The sequence below is a fragment of the Vespa velutina genome, chromosome 10, assembly GCF_912470025.1.
Source record: "Vespa velutina chromosome 10, iVesVel2.1, whole genome shotgun sequence".
In the NCBI taxonomy this organism is placed as follows: Eukaryota; Metazoa; Arthropoda; class Insecta; order Hymenoptera; family Vespidae; genus Vespa; species Vespa velutina.
The window spans coordinates 3,363,352-3,386,433 of NC_062197.1; the positions used below are offsets into that span (position 1 = coordinate 3,363,352).

The 23,082-nt window shown below is 36.5% G+C and overlaps 1 protein-coding gene across 5 annotated transcripts in view; it reads right to left on the minus strand.

Moving 5' to 3' along the window:
- Positions 1 to 23,082, minus strand: part of LOC124952084 (protein patched) — a 31,375-nt gene that overhangs the window by 5,378 nt on the left and 2,915 nt on the right. For 4 of the 5 annotated variants that reach the window (XM_047501420.1, XM_047501418.1, XM_047501417.1 and 1 more), the window contains exons 2-6: positions 13,752 to 13,944; positions 3,933 to 4,122; positions 3,219 to 3,288; positions 2,349 to 2,446; positions 2,056 to 2,269 (exon numbers count right to left, since the gene is read on the minus strand). In XM_047501420.1, coding sequence (XP_047357376.1) covers positions 2,056 to 2,269; positions 2,349 to 2,446; positions 3,219 to 3,288; positions 3,933 to 4,122; positions 13,752 to 13,944 — 765 coding nt within the window. The remainder of the gene's footprint in view (positions 1 to 2,055; positions 2,270 to 2,348; positions 2,447 to 3,218; positions 3,289 to 3,932; positions 4,123 to 13,751; positions 13,945 to 23,082) is intronic. The other variant, XM_047501419.1, reaches the window with a different exon arrangement.

Here is a 23,082-nt window from a genome sequence, read left to right on the forward strand (position 1 = left end):
AGAGATAAAACAAAGTAAATAAAAAGGAAAGTAAGTATTTTACTACACTTCTATATTCCGTTCCTTCTTCAGATTGGACGATATAATAAATCTGGTCTTTCGATTATGCGAAATTAATTGACCGCGTTCCGTATCTTTTCCCCATCCTCCCTCTTTCTTTTTTATCTTGCCCTTTCTCTTTTTTGAATCTTCTCGTAGAAGACGAGCATCGCAAGAAGAGAACCACCACCATGAAAGTTTCTCCATTGATTTCTCTGTTGCTGCCCTCTCCCTCTTCCTCTTACTCTTTATTTTCTACACTTCATTTTCTCTCTTCGGGTTTCTCGTGGCCACTTTTAGATGGCATACGGTGGTAATTACGATGAAAAAGGGCTCATATGCAACGAACGAGAGAAGAAGGATGAAAATTGAAGTAGGTGAGGGAGATACATTATAATCCTGTGGCATCATTGCGATGCGTTACTTCGTTTTATCGAACGTGAGAAAAATGAGAATCTTGGTAAAATATCTTTTTAATTAAACAAAAAAAAAAATAAATAAATAAAAAGAATATTAAAAAAAGAAAAGACAAAAAAGAAAAAGAAAAAGAAAGAAGAGAAAGAATCAAGGATATATATATATATATAACTCAATCGTTGTCCACTTTCTAGCACAAAAGAATTTGAATGTGATGGCTATAATGACTTGACTATAATGTCATTAGAACTCTCTCTCTCTCTTTTTCTCACGTACACATACACATACGTACACATTACACATACATGCTCATGCGCGCATATATCATCAACACGTGCAAATATAGTGAAGCAACTACGAGTAGTTTAATGATAGCGAAACGATCGGGTATGTAACGTCCCTCATACGACCACCAGGGTAGCGCAATAATGACGCACATCTCTCGATTTTATTATTTTAATGCTCGTAGAGGCGCTACCCACACGACTCGCATACTCATCGCTGATTTAACATGGAAATCGTTTCATTCACGGCGCGCACCCGTGCCTTCTTCCCGACGCATTCGCACGTACGATATATGTATGTATAATATGTATGTATCTAACTATGTATATATGTATGTATATATGTATATATATACGAGACCCAATGATTCTTCGAAAACGATTAATAAGTTTATGGGGCGATATAATCTATTTTTTTTGTCTTTTATTTAAAACCCATACCGAATTGATACGTTTGATCTAGCAAATGCGTTCCATTTCATTTATTTATTTAAAAAAAGAAAAAAAAATTAATATTCTTATTACTCTTACGATTTAATACAAATAGAATTATTAGATTATTTTTAGAGAGAGAGAGAGAGAGAGAGAGAAAGGGGAAAGAGAGAGAGAGAGAGGGAGAGAGAGAGAGAGGAAAAAACTTTCTCAGAAGAATTTATCTATAAAAAGATTTTCTATTTCGTTCGCACCGTACGAACCTCATATATCTGTGGACGTTCAATTAAATATTCATTATTCCTTTTCTCTCTCCTTACCCTTTTATAGTCTACACCATCAAGATGGTCCGCATAAGATACCCGCACGATATCAAAGAGAGTCGGAACGCTTCTTCCTCTTGTACTTTCAACGCGCACGCAAACGATTGCCACTGTAGTTGAATTTTAAACGATCGGGAAACATTAGTTGTTCCTAACGTCAAATCTCACGTACATACATGCACGAGTTACTACGAAGATTTTTAAAATCTTTTTATAACACGCCTTATTCCTTCGAGTGACCCAATTTTCTTTTTCTGGTAGTAACATTTGTTTTCTTTTTCCCTTCTTTTGATTTATACAAAGAAATTTTCAATTTCAAAAAATTCATCGATTTTCACGAGATTTTTGATAAAAAGGATTATTGTTGTTCTTTTCTTTGTTTTTTTTTTCCTTTTTTTCTTTCTTTTTTTTTTTTTTTTTTAGCAAGATTACGTAAGAACCATGAAATTATCAATGACGTTGTAGATTAGCAAAAAAAAAAAAAAAAAAAAAAAAAATACAAAAAAAAGGAGAATATCTAAGTCCAATCGGACATAGGTAGAATCATTTTTTTTTTTTACCTGCTGCGACTTCTTGTTGGGTGCGGTTTCCGGACACTCAGGATCCGTTGGATCGAGGCACGGCTTGCTCTGGTAGGCATTCGTTATCCCAGCTCTCTTCATGTAGTCCTCAAGCGTTTTGAAGGGAAACATGAATTGCAATTTTTTCATCTCGTCCAACATACCGGATGGATTGAGATTGGTCCATTGGACGGGCTTGTTCGTTTTTGCACCACTGTCATCGATCAAAACGAATAATATTTCAACAGTATTATAAATTCGAAGGATTATTATCAATAACAAAAATTATTTACGGTATGTGAACGGGATGTTCGGGGCCTAAAAGTTTGCTTCCTTCCCAAAAGCAATCCAAAGGTGTTATGATAGCACATGGTATAATACTATCGAAGATCTGAAAGCAAAGAATCATTGGATATTGAATATTTCTACTTTGTCTCTCTCTTTCTTTAGGAAAAAAAAAAAAAAAAAAAAAAAAAATGTAACGATCTATAATAAATGAACAGACTTAGTGATCGGCAAGAAAGAAAAAAATACTTTTACTAGATCGTAGAAATGGAATGTTCGTCGTCGTATTACATTTCCAAGTAGAGTAAAGGGTATTAGGATGGGACCACCTGCGGGTTCTTGGAAACTCTAATAGGACGACGGTTCAGTATACTAAAGGTCGTTTTCTTCGTACCATTCGAGATCATTGAGGGATCGAGTTAGAATTATCCTCGAAATGATTTACCGGAGTTAGAGACTATGAAAGGGTTATAATCAAATGTAAGATCTTCTATGTATCTAAACACATACAAAGAGATCTTCGGTGGTAGAGGTATTACGTAATAATATTGATCATTGAAAGTGAAGAGGATGAGGATGAGGACGAGGACGAAGACGAGGACGAGGATAAGCACGAGGACGAGGATGAGGACGAGGAGGAGGAGGAAGAGCAGAAGGAGGAAGAGGAAAAGGAGAAGGCTTTATTGAGTAGAGTTAACGGAAAATAAGAAGAGCCAGCCGGCTTAGACTTGGCGTGAATGAGTGTATAAGTGTGCGTGTATATAATACGTACTGATACGTACTCAGGATATGAGAGAGAGAGAGAGAGAGAGAGAGAGAGAGAGAGAGAGGACTCGTGCTTACGCGTACACATTTATCGTGGTTGTCATTTGAATTACCTGGTCGATGTAGTGCATGTCGAAGTTGGGTATGCTCGGCGCGTAACACATGTCTTTCAGTCTCCACGTGCTGCAAGCGACACGGAACACATGCATTCATGAATACAAGTTTGCATACTCTTAAAAGGCCACGTTCGTGCCGATAAGCGGTAAAATAAAAAAAAAAAAGAAAATAAAAAAAAAAAAAAAGAAAGAAAATAAAAATGGTTCACGGAAAAAAAGAGCCAAAGAGAGTCCGTAATGGAGAAAGGGAAGGAACGAACGAACGAATGAACGAACGTACAAATCAGTCATTCGTCCTGTGCCTTTGTACGGTTTCTCCAACTTCGAAGCTCGTTGTCCGTAAGTCGCTTACTGGCACGCACGTGACGTTTCTTCCCGTAAAATTTGTCCATATTGATACACGAGACAGTTATATATATATATATATATATATATATATATATATATATGTGTGTGTGTGTATAACAAATTCTACAATGATATTAATCTTATTATATTTATTACTAGTAGTAAAGATAATTTCCTTCGTTTTAATTAATAAAAAATAAAAACAGGATATATATCGTTAGATACGTACGAGTCTAAAAAAAAATACTGCAGATATGTGTAATAGAGAACGTAAAAAAAAACAAAAAAAAAAAAAAGAAAAAAGAAAAAAGGAAAAAGAAAATAGAGAAAAGGAATAAAAAAAGAAAGAAAAAAGCGACTCACATATCGAAGAGATGTACGGTGGCCTGAGTAGCTGCCTTGAGAATTGCCAAATGTTCTTTCAACGCGGCAGAATGTAGGATGTTTGCCCCGGGATGTCTTGGGGTTTGGATAACGAGCTGGTGCGTCGATGGTGCGGCCTCCCCGAGTGCTTCCGACGCGTACTTTAATTCTTTTTGTAATCTTCCACCTTCTGAAAGTATAAATCCGAACGACCTTTACTTTAGTAATACACATTTGGAAAAATATATTTTATATGCTATAATTATTAAAACGACATATATATATATATATATATATATATATATATATATATTTATGTGACAAATAAATATATATAATATTTACCTATTACTTACATATTTAAATTCATTAATATAACATTTTATTAAAGGACGAAAAATATTGAAAAAAATAAATAATTATTAATTATTAATTATTCTATACGTCCAATATATATATATATATATATATATATATATATATATATATATATATATATATATCGTTGTTAAAAAAAAAAAGAGAAAAAGAAAGAAAATATAAATTGCAGAACGATCAACGTCATTTCGTTTCGCGTCTCCCCCTTCTCTTTTAATCTCGAAACAACACATCATCCAAGCTTGAACTTTTCAAAGTGAACCCTGCTGGATGTACGTACGTATGTATATGCATCGCGCGCGAAAGACGATTCCTCGAAGAGAAACACATTGGGACAGACACACAGAGTGTCGTAACGCACGTTCCTTTGACTTTACGAATATATATATATATATATATATACCAAGAAAAATTCCTCCCCGTTGGCAGAGTACCAATAAAAGCTTTCCTCGAAACAGTCGTAGAAATAACGACAGGGTGTTGTTAAAAATGAAAGAGAGAAAGGGAGAGAGAAAGAGAAAGAGGGAGAATAATAAAATGACAAAACTTTCGAAAAATGTTCTATTTCGAATAATCCCACCTTTTACGTAGATATAAATATATGTGTATCTATTTATGTATGTACGTATGTAATGTATATATGTAATGTGACATTATAGGGAACCACCCTCGATCGATCGCAAACGACGATTAGTAATTAGTCGGTAACTCCCTCCGGAATTACGAGCCACCGTCGTAAATCATCGTAAATAGATTTAATAACGTCTTTACGATGGGGATACCAAGTTAACGATCACGGAGATATTGAAATAGGCCGTGCCGCTTTTAAAAGCTAATCACCAATCAAGCGAGCTCGATCAACTGACCATCCCTCGATCGTGCCGTTGTGGTAGTGGTAGTAGTAGTTGTAATACTAGTTGTAGTAGTAGTAATAGCAATAGTAGTAATAATAGTAGTGGTAGTGATAGCACAGTTGTAGTAGTAGTAAATATACGATGATCGTATCTGAGAGATAAATATAATTGCAAGATCGGAAAAGATCTTTAAGTATCCTTGAAGTTATCCGTTGATAACAGTATGTGTATACAGTGTAACGATGTACAGAAGTTGATACTAATTAAAAAAAAAAAAGAAAAAACAAATAAATAAATAAATAAAAGAAAAAAATGAAGGGCAACAAAAATAATGAAAATAAAAACAAAGCAAGAAGAAGGAAAAAAAGGAGAAGGAAAAAATAAAAATAAATAAACAAAGAAGAAGAAGAAGAAAAGAGAAAAGAGAAAAGAAAAAAAAAAAAAGAAATGTGCGTTGAAACGTTTGTCAACGTAAATCTCGTCATTGAGCGGAATAAAAGAAAATCGAATACGATCGAGGAGATCTCGAATCGCACGCGTAAGTACACGAGACGAATTTATTCCACAGTAAATAAAATTCCGTTAGCCGGAGAACCGCATCGTAGTAGATACATACGGATGAAATCGTGTTTCCAGTCTGGCTACTGCAAAATAAAGAACCAAAGCTCATCGAAAAGTCTTTTCTCTCTCTCTCTCTCTCTCTCTCTTTCTCTCTCTCTCTCTCTCCCTCTCTCTCTCTTTCTCTCTCTCTCTTCCTCTTGCTCACTCACTTTGACCAGAAGACCGATCGATGGAGTGAAAGATGAAAAGAAAAGAGAGATGAAGTGAGTTAAAGGGAGAAAGAGTAGAGAGACTGAATAAGGTAGAGAAGGGAATACGAAGAAGAGGAGAAGGGGGAGGAGGAGGAGGAGGAGGAAGAGGTGGAGGTGGAGATGGAGAAGGAGGAGGCAATTGGAAGATACGCATATAAGACCGAAAGTAATGGACGAAGGGCACGAGGATGACGGCTGACGCGGACTACGTTGAGACCCCACCTAGTCAGATTTCACCGTCAAAAATGCCGACGGCGTATTTGCTCGTTCCGCCACGGCGCAGCCTCCGTGGACCACCCGTGTTGCTCGCTTCTCAGTGATTCTCAACTTGGTCCTTTGTAAATTTCCAATTCAAGAAAATAATGATCACTTTCGAAGGAAAAAAAGAAAAAGTAAAGGGAAAGAAGCACAATGTCATGCGTAATACATTTACTTTTACTTAGTCATTATTATTATTATTATTATTATTATTATTATTATTCTTATTATTATTATTATTATTATTATTACTGTTATTGGTATTGTTATTATTATTATTAAATTTTATTCAGTAGGGTCCATATGTATATATATGTATATACAGACATATTTAACAAATTTGAGATTAATCAGTGTCATCGATAATAATTTTTTATCTTTATACAATAATTTCCTTTTTATTTTCTTTTCTTTTCTCTTGGAAAAAATATCTTTACAATTAACCACCTTAATAATTAAGACATCTCTACATTTTACGAAAAAATTAAAGAATGACAGGGTATATATGTGTATGTGTGAGAGAGAGAGAGAGAGAGAGAGAGAGAGATAGTCGAAGGGAAAGTTCGCAAACGCCGTCGGAGGGTTGGAGGGAGATAGGAAGAAGAAGGCAGTGATTTATCGACATGGCCTCCCTGTAATTATTTCCCCGTCCTCGTGTTCCAAAAAGAGGGATGATGCTGCTGGAAGAACGGCAGCAATACATACCCTCAAACTAAACCCGTCCTTCCGGTAATCGACGAAAAGGAAAGGATGAAGAATTTTTTGCTACATTTGAAAAGAAAAAGGAAAAAAGAAACAAAAAAAGAAAAAGAGAAAAAAATCTTTTCTCTCTCTCTCTCTCTCTCTCTCTCTCTCTTTCTCTCCTTCTCTCTCTCTCTAATAAAAATATTTCTCAATTTTTTGATTGCGAAATATTTTCTCTACGAATAATTATTATTAATTTAAATTATCAACGAGACAAAGAGAAAAAAAAAATATATATATATATATATAATTAAGTTACGAGGAATAGAAATTTTGAAGTTGAATTTTGTTTCCATAATGACGAAGGAAAAAAAAGAGGAGGAGGAGGAGGAGAAGGGAAGGGAGGAGGGAAAGAAACTCGTGCGTTCCCGTACCGAGAAAGAACAACCGATATTTAACGATAATTTGATGGTGGCCGCGAGGCGAGGCTTGAATCAACAGAGGAAGGGCTACAGGAAGATAGAAGAGGGAAAGAGTCGAAAGAAAAGAATGGAATAAGGAACACACGCGTGCTCGGTGAGAAGAAAGAATCGAAGAAAGGGAGGAGGAAAAGAAGAAGAAGAAAAAGAAAAAAAGGAAAAGAAGAAGAAAAAAAGAGAAGAAGAAGAAGAAGAAGAAGAAGAAGAAGGAAAGTGGGGAAGGGAAGAAAAAAAGAAGAGGGAAGCAGGTGCACGCATCGGAGAGATCGACTCGATCTTCATCAAAGATCTTCCAACCCCTTTTTCGTTGTCTCTCTCTCTCTCTCTCTCTCTCTCTCTCTCTCTTTCTTTTTCTCTCTCTCTTACTCTCTTTATTTTCTTTCTTTTCGAATCTTCGTGGAGAAGCGAACGGTAGCGAACGGTGACGGGGTGGAGCGAAACTCCTTAAATTTCAAACGAGAAGCCACTTAAGACGGACAAGTCGAGACACGACCGGTCGAATCGTTAAAGAGATACTTCTGTCCAATTACCGGTTACACGTTAATTTTGCGATATTACGAGACGAAAGGCGGATCGGTTGCCGGACACCAAAACGTTTTCCACCAAAGGGAATCACCCTCGAAATCATTGCTTGTCATGGAGAGGCATTAAAGTCTCCCGCTCGTCTTATATGGCTCCTTTTCTTTACTTTACTTTATTTTGACTTTCTTTTCTTTTCTTTTCTTTTCTTTTCGACAATGTATCTTTCTTTCTTTATTTCTTTCTTTTTTTTTTAATTCTCATCAATAGAATCTACCAGATTACGTAGAATGAGAAAGAAGTACTTACGTGATTTTTTTTTTAAATTGCATATATATATATATATATATATATATATATATATATATATATAAGTGGGTATTATATTAGATCAATAACAGTTGCCTTAACCATTGATTTTTAATTGACTATCATCGACGAATTAAGATTGTCAAGTCGATGTTATCAATGTTAAACGAAGATACCGGATAAGAGAGATTATAAATAAGCAAAGACGTTACTTTCTTTTTTTTTTTGTTTCTTGTTTTTTTAAGAAAATCGATCGACAAGTATTTTGTCGGATTTATAAAGATTTTGAAATTTTATATTGGCTTTCAAATCGGCCGACCGTATAAGAGAGTATGGGAAGCAAAAACCAAGGTGTCGACAGCTTTATGGTGTGTGAAAATGCCTATAAAGACGTACGACCACGTGGCTCTTTAGAAGAGCCCCTACCGTCTGTCTCCCCTAGTCATTCTCGTTAAAGGTGCTCCAAAGAGTTTCCCATATGACGCAACTACTCATCGACAGTACTACCATAATGCCGCCGCGTGACCCTTCTCGCTCTTGTTTCCTCACTTCTACTTCCTCTTGCAACCTCCTTCTCCTCTTCCTCCTCCACCACCACCTCTTTCTTATCCCTGTCAAGAAAGTTATTTTTGAGACATATTCCTCACCTACCACCTCCACTCAGCCGAATGTCCTGTAATTTGAAACCTCGACAGAACCATCCAGAAATTCTTTCAATCTAAACAACTCCCGAGAAACCGGGAAATTTTGTCATCAACATATTTTATGAGACCTTTCTCTCCCTCTTTCCCTTTCTCTCTATCTCTCTCTCCCTCTCTGTCTCTGTCTATCTGTTTATTCCTCGAAAGATTACGAGTTAATAGATTTTAATTAGATCAGTAAATTATTTTAGACAGATATTCTATTTAAATGGAGGAAAAAAGAAAAACACATTTCAGACAGAATTTCAAACGAAAATGATAAAACAAGAACGACAATTGTTTTCTAAATAAAAAAGGACACAACCATAATCGATTACAGCATACAGTTGATTAATAAATAATGAGAGAAAATTTCTTTCACAAAAGAAAATATAACATATCGTTGTCGAAGAAGGAGAACCCCTGCGGTAACTACGTAGACCGTTTTCCAGGTGCCTCGTATTCCGCCGGCGTTACCTTGCGCGCGTACCTCACGCTAATTGCCAATTAAACGTCGTGAAGGTAGGCATGTGTTTCCGCGCAACAGGTCGAATCCTATGTTTCTGAACTTTTACCATCACCCGTTGCCGCTCCCACCCACCCCATTCCACCCCACCCTACCCCTTACCTATCAATAGCACCCGTGCACCATCGCGGCCACCTCTCACTCTTCTCGATAACACGGATAGATATTAATGAAGTATAGATAGAGGAATGGATTGAGATAAAAAGTCGACCAGTAGAATGGAAAATCGAAGCATGTGAAGGAACGTTAAAAAAATTTTGGGGTTGATGCCCGTCGTTCACGAAGGTGAACAGTGACGCTGAGAGAAGATGAGGAGGACACGTAGAAGGGCCCAGAAAAGGGCTGTTGGGTCCTTCGGCTCACTACTACTACGAGCTCTATAAGACTACTCTCGTGGCTCTCCCTTCCTCACTGAACGCCCGACCAAGTTTTCGGAGAGCAAGAACACGTGGAAGATACCGGAGTACGAAAGAGATAAAGACAGAGAGAAAGAGAGAGGGAGGGAGAGAGAGATGGGGTTAGGGGATGGGATGGGATAGGGTGGGGGATTCGAAGTAGGCTTAGCTCTCTCGGAGGCTCACGGAGAAGCTCTGAGACTTGGCTCAGTCGCTGAGGCACGCAGGCCCACCGCTGGTTGGCTGGTTGGGATGGCTTGGCGCACACAGAGAGCACATCGGGCCACCCACCGCGACCATTCACCGGAACCGAGCCCCGTCCAATCTAAGTGGCTCTCATCCGTGTATAGCATATTCTATCGTCTAAGCATTCTCAAGGAGACCTAGTTTCTCGGTACACATGACGCATTCATAATCCCATTCCTAACAGTATTATTCGCGATGTTCGTGAAAAAGATCATTTTGAAGTGATTAAAAAATGTTTAAAGAAGAAAAAAAAAAAAGAAAGAAATAAAGCAAGCAAAAGAACCAATAATAATGTCACAACGCTTGGAAATAAATCTTGGAATAACTTTTGAATATTTGTTACAATTTGAAAATTCGTGAAATGTAAAAGAATTTAATATCTACCATTTAACGTCACGAACGGATAGGTAGATTTTATCGCTGTTATAGATAAAATTTATACGATTTAATTACTTGTACAATGGATCCTTTTTAATGGGAGCAACACGTTGAAGGATCTACGTACACACATATACACAAATAATACACAGATAACACACGTACACAATTTCAATATGATTAAAATAGATGTTAAGATGTTGGCGTACGTGGGAGCGATATAACAACTGTAGTGGATAAAGGGAAGATGAGATCCTCTGTTTATGCAGCCGTCCGTCCGTCGGTCCGTCCGACGGTCGGAACGACCGTTCGTCGGAACAGCAACAACAACAGATTCCTGGTGGGTCTTTGGACGACGCTCTTCTGACTCTCTTATATCCCAGTTGTGGCCTTACATCTATCTCTTTCTTTCCTTTCCTTCATCCTGCTCCTACCTTTCTCACTCTCTCTCTCTTTCTCTCTTTCTCTCTCTCCCTCTCTCTTTCTCTCCCTTTCTCCCTCCCCTCTCTTTCTCTCTTGCTCTCTTTCTTCATTGCCGTACGCTATCCCACTCTCCCTCTCTTTCTTTCTCTTACTCCAAGGCATGGGGGCCTAATGAAGATGTAAGCAGTCAGCCGGCCCCTCGTGCACGGTCGTGGCTTCGTCCTCTGTCTGTCCTTGTCACGCCAAAGCTGCGGCCTCCTTGGCCCTATACAGGTCCCTCCACGAAGGGAAGACGACGTTTCCATACTCATTTCCGTCTTTTCATTTCTTTTCTTTTCTTCTTTTCTTTTTTCTTCTCTTCTTTTCTTTTTTTCTTTTTTCCCCCCATGTTATTCCCATAAATTCTCATTATCTTATTATTTTCTGTGAAATAATCTTTCTTTCTTTCTTTTTTGCTTTCGTAAACGAATAGTGTAAACACTTTTTATGGTTCAAATTTATACAAAATATTTCGATTTGGAATAGTTAATATATAACCTGATTTTTATTCTTTTTGTTTTTTCTTTTTTTTTTTTAACTACTCTATCGATATTACTTGATAATTGCAATAGATTAGCAAAAAGGAAATATTTTGGAAATTTTCGATCTTAATAATTTTTCTGAGTGAGGTTTACGATGCGAATTATAATCGTAATAAAAATCGATCGATGAGAGTGATTAAAGGGAAGGAAAAAAAAAAGAAAGAAAAGAAAAAAAGAAAAAGAAAAAAGAAAAGGAAACGAAAAAAAAAAATAGGTAAACTAGAAAGATAGCTTTGGGATTCGTGAAAAATGCTGTAGGTATCCGGCTGTGGAGTGTTCCTCGAAGAGGTGAGAGCAAGATGAGAGCATGCGTATATTTTCTGTCTTTCTTTATTCACCTACAGAGAGTAGTAAAGGTATAGGACAGGCAGAGCGCCGCCTTCTCTTGCATGCGCGCGGATGCATTCAGGAAGAAGAACCGAAGAAAATAGACCAGAAAGAAAGAGAAAGGAAATACACGATGATGCCGCGTGTGTGCCATTCACATCTTCGCTTAGTAAAAGCAACTTATCGTTCTCGGTTGCGAGAAAATAAAGGCAATCGAGAGAAGATCGAAATAGAAAGACATTGGATTCAATGAGAGAGAATCCTTTGGGCAACGTCAAGAATTTCCCGTGTTATCATTTATTTATTTATTTATTCATTTATCCTATTTTATTTTTTAATTCTGTTTGACCTTATTATTTCTTTTCTTCTTTGACTTTCTTTTTTTTTTTTTTTCTTTTTTTTTCTCCTCTCGGCCTTTTTTTTTGCCTTCTTGTTATTTCATGGCGAATGGCGTCAGTGTTCCTTCGGGAGGACCGCACGCAGCGACGCAAAGCTTCGCGACTCGAATTTACAATCGGCGTTGAAGGAAAAGAGAAAAGGCCGATGCTGTCTGTGTGTCGGTGAGGTAAGAGAGCAGCGCTTCGTGATTGCGCCGGCAAAGCGTTGCGAATTCAGGAGAATGCTTTACGCGTTCTGCTCCCGCCATAAAGTTAAACGCGTCTAGAGAGAACAGGCCCCCAGAGTCTTTCACGGCCGATAGAATCATTGCGCTTTGTCCCTAGAGGGTAACTAACTCATTCTCTCTCCCTCTTTCTTTCTTTCTATTTTCTATTGAATGAAAAAAAAAAAAAAAAAAAAAAAACTGAAAACGAAAAAGTTAGTTTCCAATATTCTATAATATCTATCAAGGATATATATATATATATATATATATATATATATATATACATACATATGTATATATCGTAGAATGAAACACTATGGTTACCATGTAACTACACATCATACGAGGACAACACTACACCCGCATATCTCTAACCTCTTGAGACTCATCAACTTGCACGTTGTCGTCCTCGTGGTCACCTCACGGATATCCGGTATACGAACGATCCTCTTCTTTCAACTCCTCCTCCTCCTCCTCCTACTCCTCCTTGATCGAGCCGACTCTCGAGGAACAACACGCATCTCAAATAATCACGATCGCTTTATCGTTCCTCTCATCTACCAACACTACCAACGCGACACCTCTTATTTACACACTCGGTTTACACTTTATAATTCCTGTCGCTTTGACTTCTGTTTTTTTTTTCTTTTTTTTTTCTTTCCTTCATTTCTTTCTTTTCTAACTAACTAACCATTATAGAAAGAATCTATTATTAAACTCGTCAATGAAACTCGTATAATCCTTAAAATTTGTTAAAGAATACTCGATTTTTTTCGTGATATAAATTTCCTCCCTCTTTTTTTTTCTTTCTTTTTTTTTATTTATTTATTTATTTATTTATTTATTTATTTAATGAAATACACTCTCTGTACACTATGTCTTATCTGTAGTATATAAGCTAGCAACGGGTGTTCAAATTAACGTTCGAGCTACAGATAAATATAGAGGGCCACCCAGAGGGTAACTAATGTACCGCGTGGTGGGTGTGTGAGAGACAAAAACAGAGTCAAGGAATATTTCGTTTCGTCTCGGTGGTCTCACTTATAACTCTTACTATCTTTTTTACTTTTTTTTTTGTTCCTTTCTTTTTTTTTTTTTTTTTTTTGAGAACTCCCTTTCATCCCTTCCAATCCCCCTCTTTGTCACCATCCCCTAAACTTTTCTCACTCACTTTATCTCTCTCTTACTCTACCCATTTGTTATTTCTCTTTCGAGGAAGCAATTTAATTTCCTTTTACTTTTTTCATCCTTTTTTCTTTCTTTTTCTTTTTCATTTTCTTTCTACCAGCATAGAATTGTTGGCCGATATAAAAAAAAAATCATTTTCATACGATAGTCATTAGTTTAAACAATTGCAAACACTTACCCTGGACCCAAAGCTGTTCGACCTTGCTATGTACTTGTGCCGACTTTAATGCGACGCAAAAGGTAGCCAATGCTAGTATGGCAACGAAGAGGACCTTTCCCGCGTGCCTTTGCAGGAAGTAGCCGAGCTGACTCAGCTGATCCTGCAATCGAGCTCTGATCCATACTGCTGACCTCTGTCCTTCCGCCTTGCCCTGGAAAAAAAAAAAAAAAAAAAAAAAAATAAATAAATAAACAAATAAATAAATAAACGAAATTCCGTTCGGAATATTGTCGAGTCATCGATTAAAATATGTCAGTTCGATATGTGACGAGGAAAAAAAAGATCGAATCAAAAAAAAAAAAAAAAAACCAAAAGCAAAAAAAAAACAAAAAAGAAAAAAAAAGAAAAAGAGATCAAATCAAACGAAAGATAAATCTTCTTCTATCCCGAATGGGAAGTGGAAGTGGTGATGGTTGGAGGGAGAAGGGGGAGAAGGGGGAGGAGGAGAGAAAGTAGAAGGGTGGGTAGGTACTATATAACTGTTACCTCAGTTTTTAGCTTTAAAGTGCGTTAAGGTAGCCGACGAGATACGATGAATTCAACGTCATTTTTTGGTGGAAGCCTTCGAGGAAGAAGCACGCATAAGAGCGAAAAAGAAAACGAAGGAGAGAGAGAGAGAGAGAAAGAAGCAACAAGGAGGAACGGAGAGGTAGATAAGGTGGAACGGCGGCAGCCGCGGAGCAGCGTTTTAAATTGGCCGCGTGGGCTTTGACGATGATAAGTGGCGGGCCGCGCATTATACGTTGCCCGTTGTACGTGGAGAACGGCAGCAACCACCGTTGGGGCCATCCCCTTTCCACGAAAGAAAGAAAGAAAGTATTATTTATTGTACCTATACCAAAATTAGATCCCCCCCTACCCACCTCTCCTCTCCCTTCACTCACTCATTCACTCATTCTCTCCCTCCCTTCCTCTGTCCCTTATTCTCGTGACTCAACGACGCGCGTATATAATGTTAAAAGAACAATTTTCCACGGACGATGTGTTACATAGACAAGTAAAAAAAGAAAAAGAAAAAAAAAGAAAAAAAAAGAACAAATAAAAAAGTAAAAAAGGAAAAAAAGAGAAAACAATATGGTTCAATGACCAATCAAAAAGATAGATGATATTAGAAGGCAGAAGAATAATGTCTAAAGGATTTCGAATCTTTCGAAGTTATGACATAGGTCATGAACCGTCTCGATAGGGGATGGAAATAAACAAAAGGAGAGAGAGAGAGAAAGAGAGAGAGAGAGAGAGAGAGAGAGAGAAGGAGAAAGGCAAAAGATCGTTTCAAGAGGAGGTAGAAAATAAGGAAGAGGAGACGGTGACGTAAAAGAGGAGCTCACAAGCAACATTGCGAGCGGCAACGTTGCGCAGTACCTGGTGGCCGGTCTGACAATGTGCACCATGGACCACCCGCAACAATGCCTATCTCTACCGGGCCTACAGTGAGAGACAGAGATAGATAGATAAAAAGGGCTCGTGATGGAAACTCTCTCTTTCCCTCCCTCTTTCTTTCTCTTTCTGTTAAAATCTTTTGATGGACAATCTAAAATACGATATGTTTGAATAATAACAAAGCGCACAGCCACGCGTACACACGCGATACAAAAATGATCATTATTAAATTATAAAATCGATCTATACGTTGGTCGATTTTAAATTGATGGTTATAAGTTTTATGTTCTCCTTTCCTCGTTGTTATTCTTTTTTTTTTATTTACTTATTTATTTATTTATTTATTTATCATTATCTATTATTATTATTATTCTTTCTTTTTATTCGACAAACTTTCTCCACGATCATCAAGATATAATGGCAAGAAAGGGATGGGGAGGGATGGGGTTGGGAGGGTTTGGGGGCTGGGGGAGGGGTAAAAGAGTAGGTAAACGAAAATATGGATTATGCACGTTTACGTATCTCGGGGCGGTAGCAGAGTTGGTATCGGATAGCAAGGTTTTCCAGCCAATTAACTCTCGTGCCGCGGGCGCATGGGCCCGAGTAACTCTAGACGCATGGACACAATCCACCGTCGACCACATGGCCTCAGGGTATGTATATCTCGGGGTTGCCGATGAAAATCACTCTCTAATCTTTCTTTCTTTCTTTCTTTTCTCGTCTAGCATCTTCTTCCTTATTTACTTCACGTTCCCATATCCAAATGAGATGCAAATTATCCTTTGAGCTTCTTAGTTTAAGTGGAAAATGGTCGGCCATCATTTTATGTCGCTTCATTCGTAAGGACTTTGAAGAGATAGATTCCATCAGATAAAGAGATAGAAATAAATAGATAGATAGATAGATAACTAGAAAGAGAGAGAGAGAGAGAGAGAGAGAGAGAGAGAGAGAGAAAGAGCATTATCTTCGCTGATGTAAAAAGCAAATATTGACTTTTCTCTCGAGGAATTGTTCAGTATTTACGTACAGATTTTGATAATTTGTTTTGTATGGACCAACAATATTTTTATTATAAATATATCGTCCTGATATATATATATATATATATATATGTATAATTTTTTTTTCTTTGACTATTACATTTCGGAAATTTTTTCTTTAAAGAGAGCGAGACGATATATCCATGAGATTCTTTATTCGAATGACACGTGCTCGAGGTATGACATAAATATAGTAACGATTTTGTCAACGTTGCATAATATAGTAAAGATTGAAATGAGAGATGACGAAGAGGTCTACGATGAGATCTGGATATGAAAGAAAGAAAAGAGAGAAAGAAAGAAAAAGAGAGAGAGAAAGAGAGAGAAAGAGAGAGAGAGAGAGAGAGAGAGAGAGAGAAGTTGGGATAGTTAACGAATTTATGTTATTCGTACCTTTAATGTTTTTTATGGCACGACACAAACTGCGCGGAGAGATAGCAGACAGCATAACAGGATCTTATGTCAACGACGGTGGTCCCCGCGCCACGAGGTTGTAATATGTAGATACTGTCGAGCACGAGAAACCCCATAAGGCCCGCGGGGACCACTTATGGAAAAAAGAAGGTCCCCTATACGCCTCCCAACTACTTCCCTATCCTTCCCTTTTATCGTACTCGCAATATGAATGAGAAAGAGAGACGGACAGACAGACAGACAGACAGACAGAGAAAGAAAGAGAGCAAGAGAGAGAGAGAGAGAGAAAGAAAGAGAGAGAAAACTATAGTTGTATTATATTTACATAATTTATCGACTTCTCTTTTCGTCACTAATTTTTTAGATGAAATTTTTCGAATGAAGAGAAAAAAAGGAAATAAATAAATAAATAAATAAATATTAAAGCAAATAAGATTACTTTTGAATGAATCGAACGGCTAGAACGAATAAAGCTTAGAGAATTGATTGGGTATAAAGAAAATCGAAAGAAGAGTTAAAATGAAAGTAAAAGAAAATAAAATAAAAGATCATAACCGCAGTTGGTGTTGCGGTCTTGTACCAAAGGGGTCTTGCATACTACACGCGACTCCTTGGATAAACGAATAGCTTCTTGCGGTAGGTACGGCTTGAAAGTGTCCGCAAGAAACTCGATCCGACTGGCGCTCTAATCGGCCGAAGAATTTCACGGCGATGTCTATTCGAAAGGAAAACCTTAATTCAAAGATTCCAGTTACGATTCTTCCACGCACGTCAAGTTAACACGAATGATCGTATCCTTACGATCGAGAGATCATTCTCTTTCTTTCTTTCTTTCTCTCCCCTTCTCTCTCCCCCTCTCTCTCTCTTTTTCTCATTCTCTCTCTTCAAATTTTCATCGGAATCTATTAAAACCGTTAGCACCTTACGAAAGGTTTAAAAAGAGAGAAAGAAAAAAAAAAAAAAAAAAGAAGAAAAAGAAAATCTCAAGAAATTTTTTTCATGATTTTTAATTCTATTCTTATAAATTGAAACGATGAAAAAAAGAAAAAGAAAAAAAAAATACGAAAAGAAAACGGGGTGAACTAAGGTCTTTTCTATACGAAAAAAAAAAAAAAAGAAAAAAAGAATAAAAGAATAAAAAGACTATTACCTACTTTTTCTTTCGGAACTATTTGGGCCTAATTTCTTTTCTTAGATTGTAAATAAGTTCCTAAACCAGTTGTAATTTTACAATTTAAAAAAAAAAAAAAAAAGAAAAGAGAAAGCCTCAAATTCTTATTAAAAGAGAGAACTTAATTGATATTTAAAGTCACCTAAAGGAAATTTTTGAGCTTCATTCTGTATTTCTTAACAAAACGAAAAGAACAGAGTGTGTGTGAGAGAGAGAGAGAGAGAGGGTGGGAGGGATGAGGAAAAATGAAAGAAAAAAAAAAAAGGGAAAAGGTCTCGTCTATCATTTTTCTTTTCCACTTTTTTTTTTTTTTTTTTTTTTTTCTAATAGTCGAGAAAGTTTAATACTATTCTTAGAAAGGTAACGGCGACTTGGAAAGGCGGCCACCATGATTGGTTTAGATTTCTAGAAACGCAGAGAAAAATTGGAGAAATCTTCGAAGAGGAAAAGGGAAGAGGGCGGCGACGGCAGTGGCGGAGGTGACGGCTGGCCTCGTGTATCCTTCGTCAAGGATGAAAGGAAACCTTCGACTGGGTGTACCACCTTCCATCAGTTTACTTATTTTGTCGTGCCTTTATAACGCAACTGACGATGGTCGACAGAGAAATTCTTCTCGAAATTTCGACACGCCCTAATTCTCTCTCTCTCTCTCTCTCTCTCTCTCTCTCTCTCTGTCTGTCTCTCTCTATCCCTCTTTATTTTTTCCTAATTCATCGCAAGAGAGAGATGGTCCCTTTAAGAAAAACACTTCCAATGTCACATCCTACCACGAAGGAAACGAAAGTTCGAAAAATGTCCGAGAGAGATCAAAGACGGTGACAAGTACAAAGAGGTTTTCACCATAACGAACCGTTCGAGAAAGTTCTTCCTACTTGAAAATGCTTTTTTCTTTTATCCTTAGTAAAGTAATCCGAGCAGTGTTTTCCGTTTGTCCGAGAGTCGAGAATCGTAAGCGAAAAGAACTAACGAAATTTCCAAAAGAGACTATTCCTTTTTATTTTTCTTTTTTTTTCTAATATCTTTTTTTTTTTTTTTGTTGTTGTTTGTTCTTCACGAAAAGTAAAAAAAAAAAAAAGAAAAAAAGGCAGAGAAAAAAAAGGAAACCGTTTCTCTCTATTTCACGTCTAAGGATAAAATCAATTTGAAATTCTTTCATATAAAAGAGGAGTTCAGTTAAAAGGGATGAAAGTGCCCAACGTTTATTCTATCTCTTTTCGGTATCATTCTCCCTATGGTATTTTCTCTCTCTCTCTCTCTCTCTCTCTCTCTCTCTCTCTCTCTCTCTCTCTCTCTATCTCTTTGACTTTATCTCTTTTTCACGTAGTAGGTATTATTAGTGTGTAGGAAGCCTCACACGTCGTGTCGGCGCCCTTTAATCTCGCTCGAGCGGGCGCGTCGCGGCGCAACATGCGTGAATGGTCGTCATTGTATGCGTATAAGTATATGTGTGGTGTGTGGTATGTGTGTATGTGTCTGTATGTGTGGTATGTGTATGTGTATGCGTGCTCCGAAGTGGTGCTTTTCGACTGTCAGAAAATCAAGGCACGATTATGAAATTACGAATGCACCCGTGGGGAGAACATCAAAAATTTATCTCGATAAAAAGAACTTATAAATTTATATCCACGAATATAAATCTCCTGTCAAGTCTTGTATGAAAAGAAAGAAAAAAAGGAAAAAAAAAAGAGAGAGAGAGAGAGAGAGAGAGAGAGAGAGAGAAAAGTCATGAAAAAAATTCAACGTATAAAAGAAGAAAAAGTATAAAATAAGTAAGCATAAAATTGTTACTCAATAATATATAATAATAATAATAATAATAATAATAAAATATAATAAAAATGAAAATAAAATAATATGTTGTACAATTCAGTATCTCGTGCTTACATGTGTATGTATGCATGTATATATGTGTATCATGCTACATCATCACGAACACATGGATGGAATGCAATACGAGTGAGCGGTAAAAGGTCGAGGTCAGTGTCTGAAGCATATCGATCGTAAACAAATTCGAAAATTCCCGCGCCTTTATTCCTTTCTATTGGACAATATCTGCGTAAAGATTTCTTTTCTTTTTCTTTTTTAACATATAACAAATTTTGTTCTTTCCTATATCTTACGGATATATATTCTATAAGATATTAGCAATAAATGAATCTTAAAAATATTCTTAGTTAATTCATAATATGATTAAATAAAAGCGTTTAATATATATGTGCGTGTGTGTGTGTGTGTGTGTTGTTTTGTATGTAAAAGAAAAAAAGTAAATGTTGAACATGAACGATTGATAAGTATGACGAAGTATACAAACTCGCAAATTACATTTTAATGTATCATCGAGTTTGATAAAAACAAAGCAAAAGAGAAAGAGAAAGAAAAAGAGAAGGGAGAAAGAAAGAGAGACAGGGAGATACCAAAGAGTGGCGTGTTTTTGGCTCGGCACGCGTGCACAAGAAAAAGAAAGAAAGAGAAAGAGAAGAAGGGAGGAGGAGGGAGGGAGGGAGGGAAAGAGAGAGAAAGAAAGAGAAGGCCAGTGCCCGTAACTGACTGACTCATCTGCGATGAACGCGAGTCACGAAGACTAAAGAGAAACAGAGAGGAGATGAAAGAAAAAGAGAAAGATATATATATATATATATAGAGAGAGAGAGAGAGAGAGAGAGAGAAAGAAAGAGAGGGAGAGGGATATAGAGGGATAGAGAAGGAGAGGGAGAAAATACAAAGCTGCGCGGCTTTCTTTCGTGAAACTCTTCTTCGAGGGTGTAGAAAAAAAGTGGAGCATCGACCTCGAATTTGATTCTTTTTCCTCGTTTCTGAAGACAGATCATCGTCTTTCTTTTCCTTTTCTTTTTTTTTTCCTTTTCTTGGGAGAAAGAAAAATAAGATATATATATATATATATATATATATATATATATATATATATATATATATATATATATACATATATTAAAAGACTATTTCCTCGGAGTGACTGTTGGTTACTGGTCCAATAAAGAGATTGTGCAATCGTATATATGTAAAAGCTAATGATTAAAACAGGAGCAAAAATGTTCTGCTCGTTTTAACGACGAACAAACTTTACTTCGAGGCAATCAAACGTCGCTCTCTCTCTCTCTCTCTCTCTCTCTCTCTCTCTCTCTCTCTCTCTCTCTCTCTTTCTGTGTGCGTGCGTGCATGAGTGTGTGTGTGTGTGTGTGTGAGCGCGAGTATGTAGTCGTATACATTAGATATGAAAAAAGAAAGAAAAATCATCTCTATCCTGACTGAGAGAAATGTGTGTACCATCTTTATCGTTTTTCTTCTTCCTTTTCTTTCTTGCCCATTTTTTCCCTTCTTTTCTTTTCTTTTTATTCTTTTTTATTTATTTATTTATTTTTTTTAATTTAATTCAATTTGATTTCATTGCCATTCCCTTCTCCACTTTTGCTTGCTTCTCGTCTTCGTTTTCCATTTCTTACTCTCTCTCTCTCTCTCTCTCTCTCTCTCTCTCTCTCTCTCTCTCTCTTCTCTCCTCTCTTTTTCTCTCTCTTCCTATCTCTTTTTTTCTGTCTCTCTTAGATTCTCACTCTTGTGTAAGTGTTTGTGTGTGTGTGTATATATATATATATATATGTATATATGTATGTACATTCAAACGTACCTAGTAAAAAGGTCTCTGAACGGGGTTAAAGGGCTTTAGAATTTTTTTTTTCCTCTCAAAACTATTACTTATGAATACATCCATTGATGTAGAATCTCTACTGAGATAGTCATTGCATTACCGGTTTATACATCATTTCTACGTAGATCGATATTTATTATAACGTTTTCGTTTTCTTTTTATAAATCCAATACAATTCAATGTAAATTAATAAATTGACATTAGAAGGTTCAAAGATCGTCTTTGATCGAACTACAGTGTATTGATAATACAAATGGAAATAGGAAAAAGAAAGCGTCATATAACGAGATAATATATTTTATTGTCATTTGTCAATATAAAAATATTATTAAAAATTTTTTAATGGAATTGCACGAGAGAATATATTTCGTATTTTTCGTTAAGTCTCTTTTAAAAAGTAAATGGATTGATACGATAAACCGATCAAATAGCGTTGATTGCTATTACGTAAAAGAGAGAGGAAAAAATTGAGATTTGATGAGGGCGAGTTGATTATTCACAAATGATTTTTATCAGATGCGTAGAACTGCATAATATGCGAATGCATTATTCGAAGAGTTTCAAACGAAGGTAGTCGAAAAGGGTAGAAGAATAGTAGTCCGCCATTCAATAGAAAGAAAAAAAGAAATTTTTAATTGGAATCTTATGAACGAGCTACAAAGTGGATAGGGGTAGATAGCGGGGAAGTGGGTTGGAGGGATGGGTGGTGTCGATGAGGGACTGGAACGTTTAAGAAGAAAGAAAAAAAAAAATAAAAAGAAGAAGAAGGAGAAATGTAGAAACGAGGATTCATTCCATTTAACGATTTCTCCTAGATCCTTATCAATTTCCGATGGGAAAACACGTCTAATCTCGAACTAGGGAATTTCTAGGGAACTACATCGAGATAGGGATAGAACGGTGGAGGAGAAAAGAAAAGGATACAAGATAATCTAGAAATGTAAAAAAGAAAAAAAAAAGAAAAAATTAAATCGAATCGAGTGAATCGCATTTCCGCGCGTTAATCGACGAGGTAGAAAAAAAGAAAAAAAGAAAAAAGAAACAAAAAACAAAAAAAGAAGAAGAAGAAGAAGAAAGCAAAAGAAAGGGGGAAAAAAAACGGCATAAAGTGTTTTCTCACTTTTTATACGAGAGTACGAATGGAATGGTCGGAATAAAGGTCGGATTCGCGCAAACTCGATTAAAGTCCATCGATTCCGGTTCTTCGTTACGCGTTTCATAGTGATTTTTACAAAAAAAAATTCGAGTAGTTTTGCCGACGATAATAGTCGACGAACGATCGAGCCACGCGATCGTGTTATCGTAAAAAGAAAGATAGATGCGCCTATGTGAACGCGTACATTTCTAATTCGCACAATGATAATTGTAAAAATTTTCGTTAGAAAGAATTCGCTTAAAAAAAAAAAAAAAAAAAAAAAAGAAAACGAAACGCGAAAAAGAGGAAGAACTTATCAGAAGACGAAGAAGAAATAAGGAAAGAAAAAAAAAAGAAAAAAAAAAAAAAAGACAGATAAACAATTTTAGATGTCTCAATGGTCAGTTTGATAGATTCGTTCTGAAGCGATACGACAGGACCAAAACGGAAGAAGAAGAATGAGAAGAAAAAAAAAAGAAGAAAAA